Source organism: Podarcis melisellensis, assembly GCF_964234715.1.
Source record: "Podarcis melisellensis genome assembly, chromosome: 3".
Lineage (NCBI taxonomy): Eukaryota > Metazoa > Chordata > Lepidosauria > Squamata > Lacertidae > Podarcis > Podarcis melisellensis.
Window position 1 is genome coordinate 68,594,726 of NC_138530.1, and position 17,089 is coordinate 68,611,814.

Below are 17,089 nucleotides of genomic sequence, written 5' to 3' on the forward strand. Positions count from 1 at the left end.
ATTCATGGATCAACTAAAGAAAAAGTCAACCTGCAGACTTCCGGGTTGGCGCCTCTGGCAATGGCAGAGCTCCTCCAATCGGGAGGAACTTACTCCGTGAAAAGCAGGGTCTGACCGCCACGGTGACGGCGGAGACCCATTGAAATCACAGGCGGGAGAAGCCTGTGAACTTGGGATTTGGCTGGCACCTTTTGTGCCTCCCCTACTCACGGGGAAACCCTGTTTTGGGGATCCGGAGCGACGTGGGGTGAGTGGCGCGGTGCTTTGAATCGACTGTTTCTTTCACGGAGTGAAGCCGCATTGCTGCTGCCGGAGAGCACTGACTTTTTCCTGTGGACAATTGGATTTTAAACAACTTTAATTTGGCACCAAAGCGGGAAGGTTCTAAACAGGAAGTCTGCCTTCCACTTTTGTAAATAGACTGAAGCAAAGACATTACAAGCTAAAGTCTCTGAAAGCTTTTGACAAAGGATTAAATTTCCATCGGTTAAAAATACAACCCCCCCCCTTGGAAGCAGGAGAAGAGGGGGGAAATTTTGGACTTAGTGAGCCTGCAGGAGAGAGTGAAAAAGCAAATTACCACTGCTCTGAACCTGGGAACAGGCTGCCAGATGACGTTTGGGGAAAGTTCATTGACAGAACAGATTTGACAGCTAGCTAAAATAAGAATAAGATACTGTTTCCATTGTCCTCTTCTGCGTTTAAAAAGGAGGGGAAAGTAACTGAAAATTGAAACTATTTTTGTGCTTGAAAGAATTGATACAAGTGGAGACTGTTTCCCTCTAGAGGGAGCATGTGAAACTGTTACAGGAGTGTAACAGGGAGATCTCCAGCTGCAAGATAAGGATTCTGAGAACCAGAGATTGACCTTGGACTATTCAAAATGTTGACAGAAGAAGCCATTGTGACTGTATTATGTAAAATAAGCTACTCGCTGGAACATCTTCATAAGAAGACAGATGACACGATTTTTAAAATTGATAACTTGGAACAGAAAGTGACTAATTTGAGTCAAAAAGCGAGTACCAACACAGAAATAATTCAGGACTTGGCGCAGGAATATACCTTGGCAGGACAAATGGTGGAGGAAAAGGAGAAAGCTGTTGTTGTGAAACCTAAAGTAGTACAAGCAGGATCCTTAGTTTTACAGAAGCAAATTGAGGACTATAAATTGAGGCCTTTTATGATTGAATCTAGCAAAAGTCAGATTTTGAGGATTGGATCCCGGCTTGGACCGAAGAAAGATCCCTCTATCCAGGGATTAACTGACTTTTGGGACATGGGCTTGGGTTTGGAGGAGCTTGAAGTTTTGGGGGCCTTTGGATCTGGAGGAATCCTGAAATACATCCTGAAACACTTTATGGACCTTAGCTTTAACTATGGAAATTTGGCTGAACTGTCCAGAAGGAATAAAAGTACTATTAGGTTGGAGTTTTCCTGAGATTTGCTCCTTAGCATTAAAGAATATGAAGAAGATCTGCAGAATGGACTTGGAAAAGAGTTAAGAGCCTCGGACATAAGATCTCCAGGTTGATGGACTATATGGAACTGACGGAAAGGACTGGCAGAATCCGAAACCAGGGAGAGGAGATGGTGGAAGAAGACTGGAAAATTTAAAGTTTATATTTAGAAATATTGTAAAAGTAATGACTGCTAGAAAAATGGTGGAATGATATTTTATGGATTTAGCAGAAATGTTATAAGAAGTTAAGTATATATAAGTATTTTAGTCTTAATGGGAAATAAGGTTAAAAAAAATGTTATTTATAATATGATAGAAAATAGAGAAAGTAAAGGCTTAGGAAAAAATAGACTGTTAATTGGTGAAAGGAGGGAAAGTAAATTATATTATATTATATTATATTATATTATATTATATTATATTATATTATGATAAATTACAGGATAAAAATTGGAAAAGATGGAAAGGATTTGCTGAAATAGTTAACTGAACTAGAATACAAAAAAGGGAGGTGTGAGGAGGTCAAGGAAACAGGCTAACGAAAGATAAGTTATGGGAAGATTCGAAGTGGTTTTTTTTAAAAAAAATGGATTTTATTTTTCTGTCTTCTTATTTTTCCTTGTTTTTTTCTTTTTTTCCTTATTATGATGTGTCGTTTTTGTTGGTATTTAATATGATGTTTTTCTTTTTTCTTTTTGTAACCCTTAAAACCTTAATAAATATTATTTAAAAAAATAAAAATAAAGAAAAAGTCAACATGCATGGAGCCAGAAAACCAGGTTCTCTGCTTTAACTGAAATGTTGAATAATCCTGATATGCCCCGCAGAATAACAAAGCAATGTACCCAGCCTTGATCTCTTTGGAGGAAAAGCAAGATAAGGATATGCAACAACAGCAAGCAACAAATACTCCTTAAGTTTGTACAGGCTCACAACTCTCAACATAACATGTTTTGTCAACCTTGTGTTAAAGGAGTCTCTAGGAATTTTAATTTGCTGCAAGTATAAGGTGTCCAGTGGTGTTGTGGTTCTATTTTGTTGATGCATTTTGTATTTTATATTTTTGTCTTATGGTTGCTGTATGTTAATAACAAACCAGTGATGACAAGCAGACCAGTAGTGGCTGTGGGAAATTGGAGGGCAAGGAGAGATTCCCTTTTTGTTTTTTTTTTAATATAATTTTTATTAGGTTTATAAAATACAAAATCAAACATCCAAATACAAATTTCAATCAATCTATTGAACTTCCCCCCATCTTCCGGACCCTGCATTCTCTGTAAATTCAAAACATCAGCAATTTGTTAACTTGTTTCAACACAATAATGTATCTTTCATTTTATCATGTTATCTAGTCTCAAAAACGTTGTAACCCAAGTCCTAAAGGTTTTAGTTTCAACACAATAAAGTTATTTCACTACACCACCTCTGGCTTCTTGTACCTTATTTTCCATATCAATAATTTACAAATGCTGAAGTTATAATTTCCTAAAAAGAGCATTTTTTAACATTCATACAGCTTATAATGCTTTTTCAAATAGTCCTTAAATTTTTCCCAGACTTCCTCCGTTGTTTCTTCTCCCAAGTCTCGGATTCTGCCAGTCATTTTGGCCAATTCCATATAGTCCATCAACTGCGTCTGCCATTCTTCCAGCGTGGGTAAATCTTGTGTCTTCCAGTACTTTGCGATCAGGATCCTTGCTGCTGTTGTAGCATACATAAAGAAAATTCTATCTTTCTTAACCACTCTCTGGTCCACCATGCCCAAGAGGAAAGCCTCCGGTTTCTTAGGTAAGGTAAATCTAAGAACTTTTTTTAATTCATTATGTATCATCTCCCAGAAGGCCTTCACCTTCGGGCAGGTCCACCAGAGGTGTAAGAATGTCCCTTCCTCCTCCTTACATTTCCAACATTTGTTGTCAGACAGGTGATATATCTTTGCAAGCTTGACTGGGGTCATGTACCACCGGTATATCATTTTCATAATATTTTCCTTCAAGGCACTACATGCCGTAAATTTCATTCCCGTGTTCCATAACCTTTCCCAGTCTTCAAACATAATGTTATGCCCCAAATACTGCGCCCACTTTATCATGGAGGATTTAACTGTCTCATCCTGTGTATTCCATTTGAGCAGCAAGTTATACATTCTCGAAAGTAACTTAGATTTTGGCTCTAAGAGCTCTGTCTCTAATTTCAATTTTTCCACCTGGAACCCAACTTTTTTGTCCGCTTTAAAAACTTCCTGAATTTGAGCATAGTGCAACCAATCTCGCACCTTGTTTTTTAACTTTTCCATGCTCTGCAGCCTCCAATTGTCTCCAATTTTTTCAATTATTTCCCAATATTTAGGCCAGTGGGCCTCCATATTAAGTCTTTTACGTGCTTTGGCCTCCATCGGGGACAACCACCTCGGAGTCTTACTCTCCAATAAGTCTTTGTATTTTGTCCAGACCATAAAGATTGCTCTTCTGACAATATGGTTTTTAAACGGTTTATGAACTTTAACCTTGTCGTACCACAAATATGCATGCCACCCAAAAGCGTTTCCCTTTTTGTCATCCCTTTTCCTCATTAGGAAGGAAGCCTCGTTTACCAAAGGGAGTTAAGGTAAAGGTAAAGGTACCCCTGCCTGTACAGGCCAGTCTTGACAGACTCTTGGGTTGTGCGCCCATCTCACTTAAGAGGCATGGGGCCAGCGCTGTCCGGAGACACTTCCGGGTCACGAGGCCAGCGTGACAAAGCTGCATCTGGTGAGCCAGCACAGCACACGGAAACGCCGTTTACCTTCCCGCCGGTAAGCGGTCCCTATTTATCTACTTGCACCTGGGGGTGCTTTCGAACTGCTAGGTTGGCAGGCGCTGGGACCGAGCAACGAGAGCGCACCCCGCCGCGGGGATTTGAGCCACCGACCTTTCAATCGGCAAGCCCTAGGTTCTGGGGCTTTAACCCACAGCGCCACCCACGTCAGCCCTAGGTGCTGAGGCTTTAACCCTAAGCGCCACCCACGCCACCAAAGGGAGTTACTTCCCGGTAAAACATACCAAAGCCAGCAATTGTGCTTTATGCTGAGAAGGCAGCACACTTGAGGAGTGATAAATGAACTAATGTGCAAATGGAGGAGAGCGTTTGTGCAAAAATACAGTACCCTGCTACGCAGCGCAGGTAGACTAACTTTTCTCCTTTGTCCAGTCAGGCTAGCAGAAGCAACAAGCGTCTCTGGTTTTTCTCCTCCTCCTCGCCCCCACCCCCAGCTCTTGAGTCATGGGGGGGGGTCAGTATTCCTGCCTCTGGATGGTTAGCAACAGCAATTAAGCACAATTGCAACAGCAGCTTCTCTGTTCAGAAGTGAACAGAGTGCAGAAGTGAAGGAAGGCAACAGAGGGCTGGCGAGAACATGCAGCACAGGAACCAGCTCAGAGGCTGCTTTGGGCAACTCTGATCTGGAGATATTACAATAAAAGAATGTGCATGTTGATCTTGGAACCTCCCAATAAAGGTGCCGGATTCTGTGCAGCAACTAGGGATGGCATTTTGTGACAACCTGGCGTCACAACTATATATTTGAGCACCACAGTGCCAGGCACTCTTGGAGACTGTGAAAACATGATGGCCATTGCAAAAAAATGAAAGCTTTGAAAGTTTTTTTCAGGAGCAGATGGAAAGGCTCCTCTTCAGGTTCTGCTGGAACATCAATGGTGAACTGAGTCTGATTCCAGAAATTTTCTCTGACTTGCATGTGTGTACCAATGGTGCAGATCTCGAGAGATTTGCTGCAGTCCATCTAAAGCTGTGTTGTAATCAAGAAAGCAAGCAGTATTCTGAACAGATTTGCTTGCTCAAATCCTTCTCTAGAACAGGGGGTGCATATGTTGTAGTATCTGTCAATCCATTTGTTGCACATTTGTTGCTGTGATTGTTGAAACAGATATTTGTGATTATTTGAAGCCATTTTGAGTAGAAGTACAACAGGCAAGAAGTAATTTCCTTGTAATGGTCCGACAAAACCAATATGGATACTTGATCATTTCCCAGGTGAAGATAAGTCACTTTGGTGGGTTACACCAAATTACTGGGTATACATAACTGTGTGATATAGTATAATTTCAGAACTGTAGAAAAAGTAACATAAAAATTACAAGAGCAATTTTATTGTATGCTGCTTGTCACTTACTCACCTTTGGCCCCTGAAGAATGCTTGTGCAATCAGCAATCCATGTGTTGCAAATAATTGGTGGGTAATCTTCATTGCTGGAACAGATATTTATTTTTATGGTACTGAATAATCTCTTTGAATGCTTCATTCCTAAACAAATTTATTATGAGGGAAAGTTCTTGAACACATTTGGCTTTAATTCAGAGGACAGGGCTGCTTGTCGCTTCCTCGCCTCACTCCCCTGGAGGAAGGTTGTGCAAGACGAGTGACAAAGTCTGATTCCAGAGGAACTCCTCTGACCCCAAGGATGATAAACATTGCAAAGGGCCCTCAAGTGTGTATCTGAGTGGGTTTGAAAAAGATAAATGGGAGAACTATCTAACTGCCTCACAAACATTTTCGATGGTGAAAGCATTTGATTCCTACTGGATGGCAATGATTAATCAGAATCTGAAAACAGGGCTAGCTGTAGAAAAAAATCTGTACTCACATGTTGCATGCCACTTCAAGGCAGTGAAGTTTGATAAGAGACAAATGCACCCCAAATATATTCCTTGAAGTGATTTGACACACATACTCCCCCCTGTAGTTCACACAGCAAACACGCGATCACATGAAAAGGCATAGATAAAATTAATTACATTTTATTTGTTGTTGTTGTTTAGTCGTCTTAGTTGTGTTCGACTCTCTGTGACCCCATGAACCAGAGCATGCCTTGGAAACTCTCACTTTCTTCTCAAAGCTTCTCCTTTTTTATGTCCATGGAGTTTGCTTGGGAAAATACTGGAGTGGTTTGCCAGTTCCTTCTCCAGGTGGATCACATTGAGTCTAAACTCTTGGCTATGACCTGTCCAGCTTGGGTGGCCCTGCACAGCTGAGATTTGCCATCATTTGAAATAAAAAAAAACCCTGCAGTCATAAAATAAACTACAATTTCACAATCTCAGGAATGCTGTATAAATAAAACCCCTGGGAAAGCTGAGGTACAGGAGGTAGACAAAGTTGTGGAGATGCCCAAGCCCAAGACATTGAAAGGGGATTGCAGAATACATTTGGACAGTAGCAAGGAGAACACAGGAAGACATCAAGTGCATTTTCTATGCAACGCTATTCCTGAAAACATTAGCTTTAGATGATAAACAAAAACAAAATGAGCCGTTTCTGCATGTGCCATTATTTACTGGGAAATAGCTTTCATGGAATTCTGACTAAAATGACTGTGAGCTGTCCATCTTGATGTGGACTCTGAAAATCCTTCAAAATCTTTTAAGGGTGGGAAAGATTGCTGCCAATATATTGAATTTGAAAGTTTATCCTTGGACATGAGTCATATTTGATCTCAGATAAGCGGTGTGCTAATGAAAAAGGTTGCTACTTTTTTGGATAGATTTCTAAAACAACCAGTGCTAATTATTTACTAAGTTTTATTAAAACAAATAGGGACTATTTTGGAGTTAAAGTTGGTGTTATTGGGGTGTAAATCAGTGCAGGCATGTGTGTACGAATAGACATCCATTGGTGAATCTCAGGTCTCTCGTACCATTTGAGCCCATTTTCTACTAGTGGACCAGATGTAATACTGCATTTATTTCTTAAACGGACAAAGGCCTCTGTTGATATTGGCTGTTGCTTGTGCAAAGAAACAAGTTATTCCCCTGTTATTCTTTACGTCATCAGCCTCTATGCACCTGTGTTACTTTTCTTTTCTTGCATAACATGCCAGGAATGATTTACTAAGGAGGAGCCATCGATTTAATCAAACTCTTATTAGCTAATGGAATTCTATAAAGCATTTCCTTGAGAGCTCCGAACGTGAGCCTTGAAAAGCTGAAATACTCTAAGCTACAGAAGAGATCGGGCTCTCCCTCTCTCTCCCACACTTTTTGACTCTAAAAACAAAAGGTAGGTAAGTTTTCTTGTAAATTAAACTTTCCAGGGAAAAGCAGGACTACTGAAGGACAAACAACTAATCTACTCTTTCTTGCAAGAGTTCTGAGGGGCAATAAGGTATTTCATCAGATGCATGGAAACTCTTGTCACAGTTCATATTCTTTTATGGTGTCACACAGAATGCAACATTTGTGTTACCAGAGATTAATAGTTATTTTGAGGGGACTGAATGTGAACTCCCATTGTGCAAGTGGAACCCTGCTCATTCGGCATGGGATACAACCCTTAATTTATATCTTGGAAAATCAAACGGAGTATTTTTCTTGTTACTATTTTGGACATACAATGTTTTCCACTAAATGATTGTTGCATTTCTTAGCGATGAAACACAAGACTTATATAGAGAATTAAAGTGATTTTTCTGTCTTCATGGCACTTTATTTCTTTATCACTTTTAAGCAATGGATTTTATTTTTATTTAAATGTTTATAAAGCACCCATTCATCTATAATAACACAAGGTGGTACAGTATATCTTGATGTCATGCATCATATTCTATATTACGGCCTGAAATGTCCTAACAGGTATAAAAGAGAAGCAACACACTGGCGACAACTTTGGTTTCCTCAGCACCCAACGGAGCCATGAACTTTCTCCCAGAACAATTCCCCGCCTCCTCATATCATGCACTGAGCCCACCCTTGCAAGTGCTTTCCTTGTCAGACACTATGCGCGGGGAGAGAATTTGGCGCGGGGGCGAGGTAGGGGGGAGACAAAAAAAGAGAGGAAAGATCTATCTTGGCAGTGGTGTCTCAGTATGGGAACACCTGCCCAATAGGGCCCATTGTATGTCTAGCCAACTCTCTGTATTATCATACATGAAGCTGAGGGCAGCATTCCCTCCATGGAACGTCCTTAGGCACCACATTCCAGCAGCAGTTTCAGCCAGAGCTGACAATGGAAGCCAGGTGGGCGGTGAACAATGGCTTTCTCTTTGCCACCCTGTGGTCCCCAGGCACAACTATGGTTTGGTCCCAGGAAGCCCGGAAAATACGTCACCCCAATTTCTTGAAGCTGATCAAGAACCCAGGAGGAAATGGCAAGAATTCCCAACAGATTCCGTCTTTCATTTCCCCCATATCCATTTCCAGGGAGCAGTTTTTTGCTTCCTTCCCACCTCCCCTGAGTACAAGAATGAGTGTCAGAATAGTAGCACTGACCAAACTATGATGCCAGGCAGCATAAAGTGAGGCCAAGGGCTGCTATTTTGCATGCTGCACACATGCACTTGAGAAATAACTATGTCAGGGTGAAAGGGAAAAGCCTTCTTGTGTAGGGCAAAGCCAGCTTTGAGTTGATAGCAGCACCATTTTAAAAAACATTTAAAGCGGGGGCGGGGGGAGAGAATGCTTTGTTGCCTCAATGGTGGGTCAAGTCTCTGTTCTTTAAATGATGGAACTTTATGTTGCTCACCTGTGATGGAAGAGAAGCATGGGATTCTGCTATGGGGTCTGCTAGAGGAGTAGTATTTGACAAAATGACACCTCTATTTCTTTGTGATTTCCCATTGTCGCACAATAGAGGTAACTATTCCCTTCTATTTATTCTTAGACAGGCAATGCAACCAGATGAGAAATACCTTTTCACATACAAAGGATGTTATTTCCAGCCAGATTTGGCCTCAGCGGAGTACTTAGATTCCCTGGAGGATTTTGAAATAAGAGACAGTGATGTATTTTTAGTCACTTATCCAAAATCAGGTAAGAGTACCTTTTCATAGGAAGAACCATCATTTCAATTCAACCCTGTTGGATACCCACATATATCTACATAGCACCTGTATTATCCTAACACAAGTTTAAAACCAATTAGCAAATTTTGTTCTGTCTTCCCAAATCCTCAAATTCTATGAAGCCTTTAGCTGAAATTCCCTCTTTCATCCACAATGGAAAGGAAGCCTTGGTCAATGTTCCTCATTCACCCTTTGCTGCCCCTATTTCCTTTTTATAAAGTAATATTTATTAAAGTTTTAAAGGTTACAAAAAGAGAAAAGAGAAAACACCAAATTAAGCAAAAACAAGACAATACATCACAATAAGTAATAAAAAAAACCAGAAAAATAAAAACAATTAAAAAACAAATCAAACCTTCCCATAACTTATCTTTCATTTGCTTGTTTCCTTGACCTCCTCACACCTCCCTTTTTTGTATTCTAGTTCGGTTAGCTATTTCAGCAAATCCTTTCCATCTTTCCCAATTTTTGTCCTGTAATTTATCTTAAACTAATGTAATTTTACCTTCCCTCCTTTCACCAATTAACAATCTATTTTTTCTTAATCCTTTATAGCATTTCTGCTAAAACCACATAACTTCATTCCAACATCCTTTTAACATTCCTTAATTTTACAATGTTTCTGTAAATAAACTTTAAATTTCTTCCAATCTTCTTCCACCGACTCTTCTCCCTAGTCTCAGATTCTGCCCGTCATTTCCGCCAGTTCCATGTAGTCCATCACCTTCATCTGCCATTCTTCCCTGGTGGGTAGATCTTGTGTCTTCCAGTACTTTGCAATAAGAATTCTTGCTGCTGTTGTAGCATACATAAAGAAAGTTCTATCCTTCTTTAGCACCAATTGGCTGGCCATGCCCAGGAGAAAGGCCTCTGGTTTCTTCAGAAAGGTATATTTAAATACCTTTTTCATTTCATTATAGATCATCTCCCAGAAAGTCTTAATCCTTGGGCATGTCCACCAAAGGTGAAAGAATGTACCTTCAGTCTCTTTACATTCCCAGCATTTATTATCAGGCAAATGATATATTTTTGTAAGCTTGACTGGTGTCATGCACCACCTGTAAATCATTTTCATTATATTCTCTCTTATGGCATTACATGCCGTGAACTTCATACCTGTGGTCCATAACTGTTCCCAGTCAGCCACCATAATATTATGTCCAACATCTTGTGCCCATTTAATCATAGCTGATTTCACCGTTTCATCCTGAGTGTTCCATTTCAACAGCAAGTTGTACATTCTTGACAAGTTCTTAGTTTTGGGATCTAACAGTTCTGTTTCCAATTTTGATTTTTCCACCTGGAAGCCAATTTTCTTGTCCAAATTGTAAGCCTCCATTATTTGATAATAATGGAGCCAGTCTCGCACTTTGTTTTTTAGTTTTTCAAAACTCTGCAGTTTTAATCTATCTCCCTCTTGTTCCAAAATTTCCCAATATTTCAGCCATTTGGCCTCCATATTGAGCTTTTTCTGAGCCTTCGCTTCCATTGGTGACAACCACCTTGGAGTTTTATTTTAGAGCAAGTCCTTATACCTTATCCAGACATTAAACAGTGCTTTCCTGACAATATGGTTTTTAAACGCTTTATGTGCTTTGACCTTATCATACCATGCTGCCCCTATTTCAGTGTTGGTCTGTGTGACACCAAAGTTTGGTGCCCCCCACCTCTCACCTTCTATTTGACATCATATTGTTGGCAGCCCGTGCAGCCAGGTCCCTAAATCTGCCTCTGCTTGCTGTGTTGATTCTCTTCCTCTCTCTCATTTCTTTTCAGTGTTGCAATTCAAATAGTAAGCTCTTCGATGCAGAGACACTCATCTCGCTCTATAGGCCGAGGGAGCCGATGTTTGTCCACAGACAGCTTCCGGGTCATGTGGCAAACTAGAGCAGCTCACAGAAATGCTGTTTACTTTCCTGTCGGAGTGGTACCTATTTATCTACTTGCAGTTTGATGTGCTTTTGATCTGCTAGGTGGGCACGATCTGGGACTGAGCAACAGGAGCTCACCCCGTCGCAGGGATTCGAACCACGACCTTCTGATCAGCAAGCCCAAGGCTCTGTGGTTTAGACCGCAGTGCCAACCGCATCCCCATATGAATGAAATTAAGTAAACTTAATCTCGTTTATAGGCACAATATGGACTCAAAATATTTTGAGCTTGATTTATCATGAAGGTCACCGAGATGGAACTGAGAAAATCGACTTACTAGACAGGGCTCCGTGGCTGGAGTACAATGTCCGCAAAGTGGATTACGTCAGTCGTCCATCACCTCGCCTCTTTGCTTCCCATCTACCCTACTATTTAGTACCCAAAGGATTAAGGAACAGAAGAGCAAAAGTAGGAAACAGCACATTTATTATTTGATCATATTCAATGTTTGTCTTGCCTTCTTTAAATGAACATCTCAGATTCTGTTAACATTTCTCCATTTTTGAGGGCAGTTCATCCAGCTGCGATTCTTTTGTCCATATGAATGAATAATGCTCTGTGCACCCTGAGCTTGGAATAATTCCCATGACTTCTAAACATCATAGAGTTTATGCTCCACCATAGTAAAATTCCTGGAGGGTGTTAAGAATAAAATAGGTTCTTTTATCTGAGATTCAGTGCACTTCAGGCAGAACACAAGTAAGCAGTCAGACAACCAATATATTGGAATTTCTGCATAACATTGCTTTGTTGATTAACAAGCAGAACATGTAACAAGATAAGGGAACATGCACTCAGTCACTCACACAATCACACATACACTCACCACTCTTCTTCTGGATCGGTGGGCAGACAGCGGGATGCCAGCTGAGTCCGACACACCAACCCTCCTGAAAAGCCTGGTCTTATATAGCCCTTTTTGATGCACATCTGAATATTGGCATTTCTCATTGCCTTTGACATGTTCTTGGCAGTCTTCCACGCTTAGTATGTTCTTGGCATATCACAACTCTCTTGCTTTGCACCTGTTCTTCTGTAACTTTTGGCACAGTACGATACTCATTGTTTGTAACTAGCATTGCACAGCCAGTCTTTATGCTTCCTTGTAGGTATAGTACTTTTGCCAGAACATGCACATTCCATTCACTCTTTGATCAGCACGATTTATGAATAGTTCCTCATCAGCATCCATTTTATGTGGTGGTCTTCAGCCATCTTGCGGCCCATTCAAAACACGGCATTCGTTAGAAGGGTGCCATCCAACACACTTAATAAGAATAAGCTCATTTGACACCATAGGATTGTACTGTGCATTTGACATGCATGTTGCAAAAGAGTGTGACGCTGCCAGGGCTATAAAGCAACTTGGAAGCACCAAGAATCCACAAGAAGAGATATCTGAGATCCATCCATTTATTATTTTATGCATATATATCCCACTTCAACAACTTTGTTACCGGCACATTTCACAACCACAGAAATAACTATAGAAGCAAAACAAAAGAAACAGTAGAAAAAATAAGACCAGGAATCAAAAGAATATGTTGTTATTCCTGCAGGTTGTTTATGTGGCCAGAAACCCAAAGGATGTCTTGGTTTCCTATTACCATTTTTCCAAAACTGCAGTCAAATTAGAAGAAGTAGAAGATTTTGGAATTTTCATGGAGAGGTTTTTGGCTGGGAAGGGTAAGGATGAATTGCTACTCTAAAATGAATCACTCTTGCCCCATCATCTTTATCGCCTTTGACAACAGACTAAAGAAATTCTCTGTGTGATAAGGATCATTTTCAGAATGCCATGTCTGATGCCATAGGTTATTCTGAGGAAATTCCACATCCATCCATCCATCACAAAGAGTCTACAACTGAGAATCCTACTACACCATTTTATGTTGCAAATGTTAACTTCCACACCATATAAGGAAAATTCAAGAGTGGGAAGGAAGGGAGCTGGAGGAAGGCTAGACTGATCTCAGCCCACCCATCACTCTCCCATTACATTGGGTTGGGAAGAGCTGCAGTGAGCCTTAAAATGCAGAACTCTTCTGCAAATACTTTCTCTGAGAAAGTGTTTGGTGAGGTTGGGTGGTATTAATTCAACGGTTTGTTCCACTGCTGATTGTTAAAATGATTCCTTTAAATTGTTTTAATGGAGTTTATATGTTTGTACTGCTTCTCTCTGAATGTTTTTCAAAAAATAATCAGATATACATTTTATGCCAAATCAACTTTTCTCCTATCAGTAATTGCAAGTTTATGGCTGGACCATGTGGAAGGCTGGTACTCTCACAAGGATGACTTCAATATTCTGTTTCTTACCTATGAAGAAATGAAGAAGGTAAGTTATCAAAATGCTATGCAGTCTGATATTAAACATCCATCAAAACTCACCTTTACAAAATAGAGGAAGGAAGCAATTTGATTATTCAAGTGCCCTCAGCTGCTGCTTCCCCTGCTAGTCTTGCTTCCTTTCCTAAAGATTCTTCAAAGCCGAGCAGGCCATGGATTCAGGAGCAGCTTTTCGGACCCTAGACAGCAAATAGTGCATATAACCATTTCCCCTGAGGGATTATGGGGCTATAAATAAACTGTCATGATCCCAAGCAAGATGTGTCATTTCAAAGGCCCTCTGATACTGAGGAGAGATGTCACAGAACCTCCCTTGTGTCTGCAACAGGGACATTTATTTATTTACTTGTGGACTCAGAGCTGCCCCAGAATATAATGCATTCTGCATGGCACATGGAATTAAAGCAACAATGAAAGTATAATGCAATTGCAATTATTACAAACTAGGCAAAGAAAGATCCAGGCTGCTTGTTTCCCCTGCTTGTAATCCTGCCTATTCGATGAGTTTTAGTCTCTAAGCTGTCAGGTTTCTCTATTGTGGATGGCCTGACATTAAAACCACGTTCCATTTCAGGATCTGAGAAGCTGTGCATTGAAATTATGCAACTTCCTGGGAAAGAGACTGACGGAAAAGGAGGTGGATGCTGTTGTGGATCAGGCTACATTTAATAAAATGAAAGCAGATCCCAGGGCAAACTATGAGTTCATGCCACCAGATCTCATGGACCACAGCAAAGGATATTTTCTTCGGAAAGGTAAGTTAATGGTAGATCACACTGACTTGGTGCTGCTTGCAGAATTCCTGACATATTCACCTGACAATTGCATCTAGGGATCAAATATATCTGGCAGTATGGATATTTATTTGACCACCACAATGCACGTTCTTTCTGTCTGCTTCCTGGGCCAGGCACTGTTGGAGACTGGAAGAACATGATGACAGTCGCACAAAGTGAAAGGTTTGACAGCGTTTTTAAGGAGAGAATGGAAAAGCTGCCCATCAAGTTCTGCTGGGACATCCATGAGGAATCATGAGTCTGCCTTCAGCTTGGAAGGATGAAATAAAGTGCACTGTATGCATTTAATCCAGCCCTATTTGTAAGAGTTAGTAGAAAACAAACTCTCATATGGCTTAATAGCTTCCTAATGTTCTAATATGTGCTGTAATTTTTAAAAAACACCACAAAACAATTACATTTGTACTGTCCGCTTCTTCTCTTTCTACATTCCAACATGTCCTAATTTCTGACCCTATGTGCAAAAGTTAAGGAATCCCAAACTAACTATTAGGATTATTAATTGTATTTTAAATTGGCACTGTTATATTGAGCCTAGCATTGGATTATTGTAATTGAAAATTAATAAAAATTATTATTTTTAAAAAACCAAACCAACTAACTATTGGTGTCCCAAATGGCAATGTAAATCATCCGGCTCATTCACATCATCAATTTATTTATTGTGGGTGGAATTCTTCTTCATGCTCTTCCAATTATTCCATCAGGACAAACATTTCAGCCTGTGGTTTGGCACATAATTGGTCGAGAACTGTGATTGTTGAAACAGATGTTTGTGATTATTTGAAGACATTTTGAGTAGAAGTACAACAGGCAGGAAGTAATTTCCTTGTAATGGTCTGACAAAACCAAAATGGATACTTGATCATTTCCCTGGTGAAGATAAGTCACTTTGGTGGGTTACACCAAATTACTGGGTATGCATAAATGTGTGATATAGTATAATTTCAGAACTGTAGAACAAGTAACATAAAAATTACAAGAGCAATTTTATTGTATGCTGCTTGTCATTTACTCACCTTTGGCCCCTTCAAGAATGCTTGTGCAATTAGCAATCCATGTGTTGCAAATAATTGGTGGATAATCTTCATTGCTGGAACAGATATTTATTTTTATGGTACTGAATAATCTCTTTGAATGTTTCATTCCTAAACAAATTTATTATGAGGGAAAGTGTTCTTGAACACATTTGGCTTTAATTCAGAGGACAGGGCTGCTTGTTGCTTCCTCGCCTCACTCCCCTGGAGAAAGGTTGTGCAAGACAAGTGACAAAGTCTGATTCCAGAGGAACTCCTCTGACCCCAAGGATGATAAACATTGCAAAGGGCCCTCAAGTGTGTATCTGAGTGGGTTTGAAAAAGATAAATGGGAGAACTATCTAACTGCCTCACAAACATTTTCGATGGTGAAAGCATTTGATTCCTACTGGATGGCAATGATTAATCAGAATCTGAAAACAAGGCTAGCTGTAGAAAAAAATCTGTACTCACATGTTGCATGCCACTTCAAGGCAGTGAAGTTTGATAAGAGACAAATGCACCCCAAATATATTCCTTGAAGTGATTTGACACACATACTCCCCCCTGTAGTTCACACAGCAAACACGCGATCACATGAAAAGGCATAGATAAAATTAATTACATTTTTGTTGTTGTTGTTTAGTCGTCTTAGTTGTGTTCGACTCTCTGTGACCCCATGAACTAGAGCATGCCATGGAAACTCTCACTTTCTTCTCAAAGCTTCTCCTTTTTTATGTCCATGGAGTTTACTTGGGAAAATACTGGAGTGGTTTGCCAGTTCCTTCTCCAGGTGGATCACATTGAGTCTAAACTCTTGGCTATGACCTGTCCGTCTTGGGTGGCCCTGCACAGCATAGCTCAGAGCTTGTGCTGGTCCAGGGGGGGAGGTTACTGTGGGGTGAGGTCCAGGACCTGAGTCGAGGGTCGCCAGACAGTCCTCCACGGGCGAAGCGGGGTCCACAGCGAGGAGCCGGGCAAGGACTGGAACTCGGGGGGAACAGGACTGGATGCTGGCCGAAACAGCTCTTCAACGACGTTGCTCCCGCAACCTGGGACCATGCTGACTGGCCTTTATCTTCTCTGAATCCAGGGGCGGTCCCAGCCCCCAGGTGACCCACCTCTCCTGGCCTTCAGGCGAGCACTCCTCCTGGGAGAAACCAGTTCCCTCCGCCTCTCTGCCCTGAGCCTCTGCAGCTCAGGAGAGGCCGGTGGGTTACTGGACCCAGGGGGACACTCACTTTCCCCTGACAGGGCTGGGAGAGGCGCACCTGTAGGCAATGTGTCCTCAATCGCCTCCGGAGCCAGAGTGGATTCACCTGGTGCCTGCTCCTGAGGATCCGGCACAGGTGCAGGAGCTTCAGAATGAAGGCCCTGCCCCAGCTCAGCCAGCCCTGGAGGCGGGGACTCCTGTGCAGGCTGGGATTCCTCTGGTTCAGCCTCTGAATCGGATTCCCAGGCCATCACAGAGCTTCTCAGAGTTATTGAAGCCCCTTCGCCACAACAAGGCAGTGATCCATAAAGGGGAATTACATTTTATAAGAAGACCTAAATAAATGGTTCTTTGTGCTCTTCCAAGAGCGTAGCAGCACACATTCTTCAGATCCCAAACTTGAACCAGACTCTGATATTTATAAACCATCTCAATATAATTTAGTACAGGCTGAGTTGCCCAGCCCTATTCTCAGCAAGCAGTAG

General features: G+C 41.1%; 2 protein-coding genes and 1 long non-coding RNA gene across 3 annotated transcripts in view; 2 read left to right on the forward strand and 1 right to left on the reverse strand.

Annotated features, from left to right (window-relative positions):
• The window catches only part of LOC309366434 (amine sulfotransferase-like), a 50,535-nt gene that overhangs the window by 9,913 nt on the left and 23,533 nt on the right, over window positions 1-17,089 (forward strand). The window lies entirely within an intron of this gene.
• LOC309366445 overlaps window positions 1-17,089 on the reverse strand; it is a 30,181-nt gene that overhangs the window by 4,343 nt on the left and 8,749 nt on the right. The window lies entirely within an intron of this gene.
• On the forward strand, window positions 7,405-14,933 carry LOC309366440 (amine sulfotransferase-like). Its single transcript, XM_081905013.1, has 7 exons — window positions 7,405-7,517; window positions 9,121-9,265; window positions 11,429-11,637; window positions 12,789-12,915; window positions 13,473-13,567; window positions 14,153-14,333; window positions 14,489-14,933. Exons 2-7 carry the CDS (start codon window positions 9,124-9,126, stop codon window positions 14,611-14,613), a joined length of 879 nt encoding a protein of 292 aa, XP_081761139.1. The 5' UTR covers window positions 7,405-7,517; window positions 9,121-9,123; the 3' UTR covers window positions 14,614-14,933.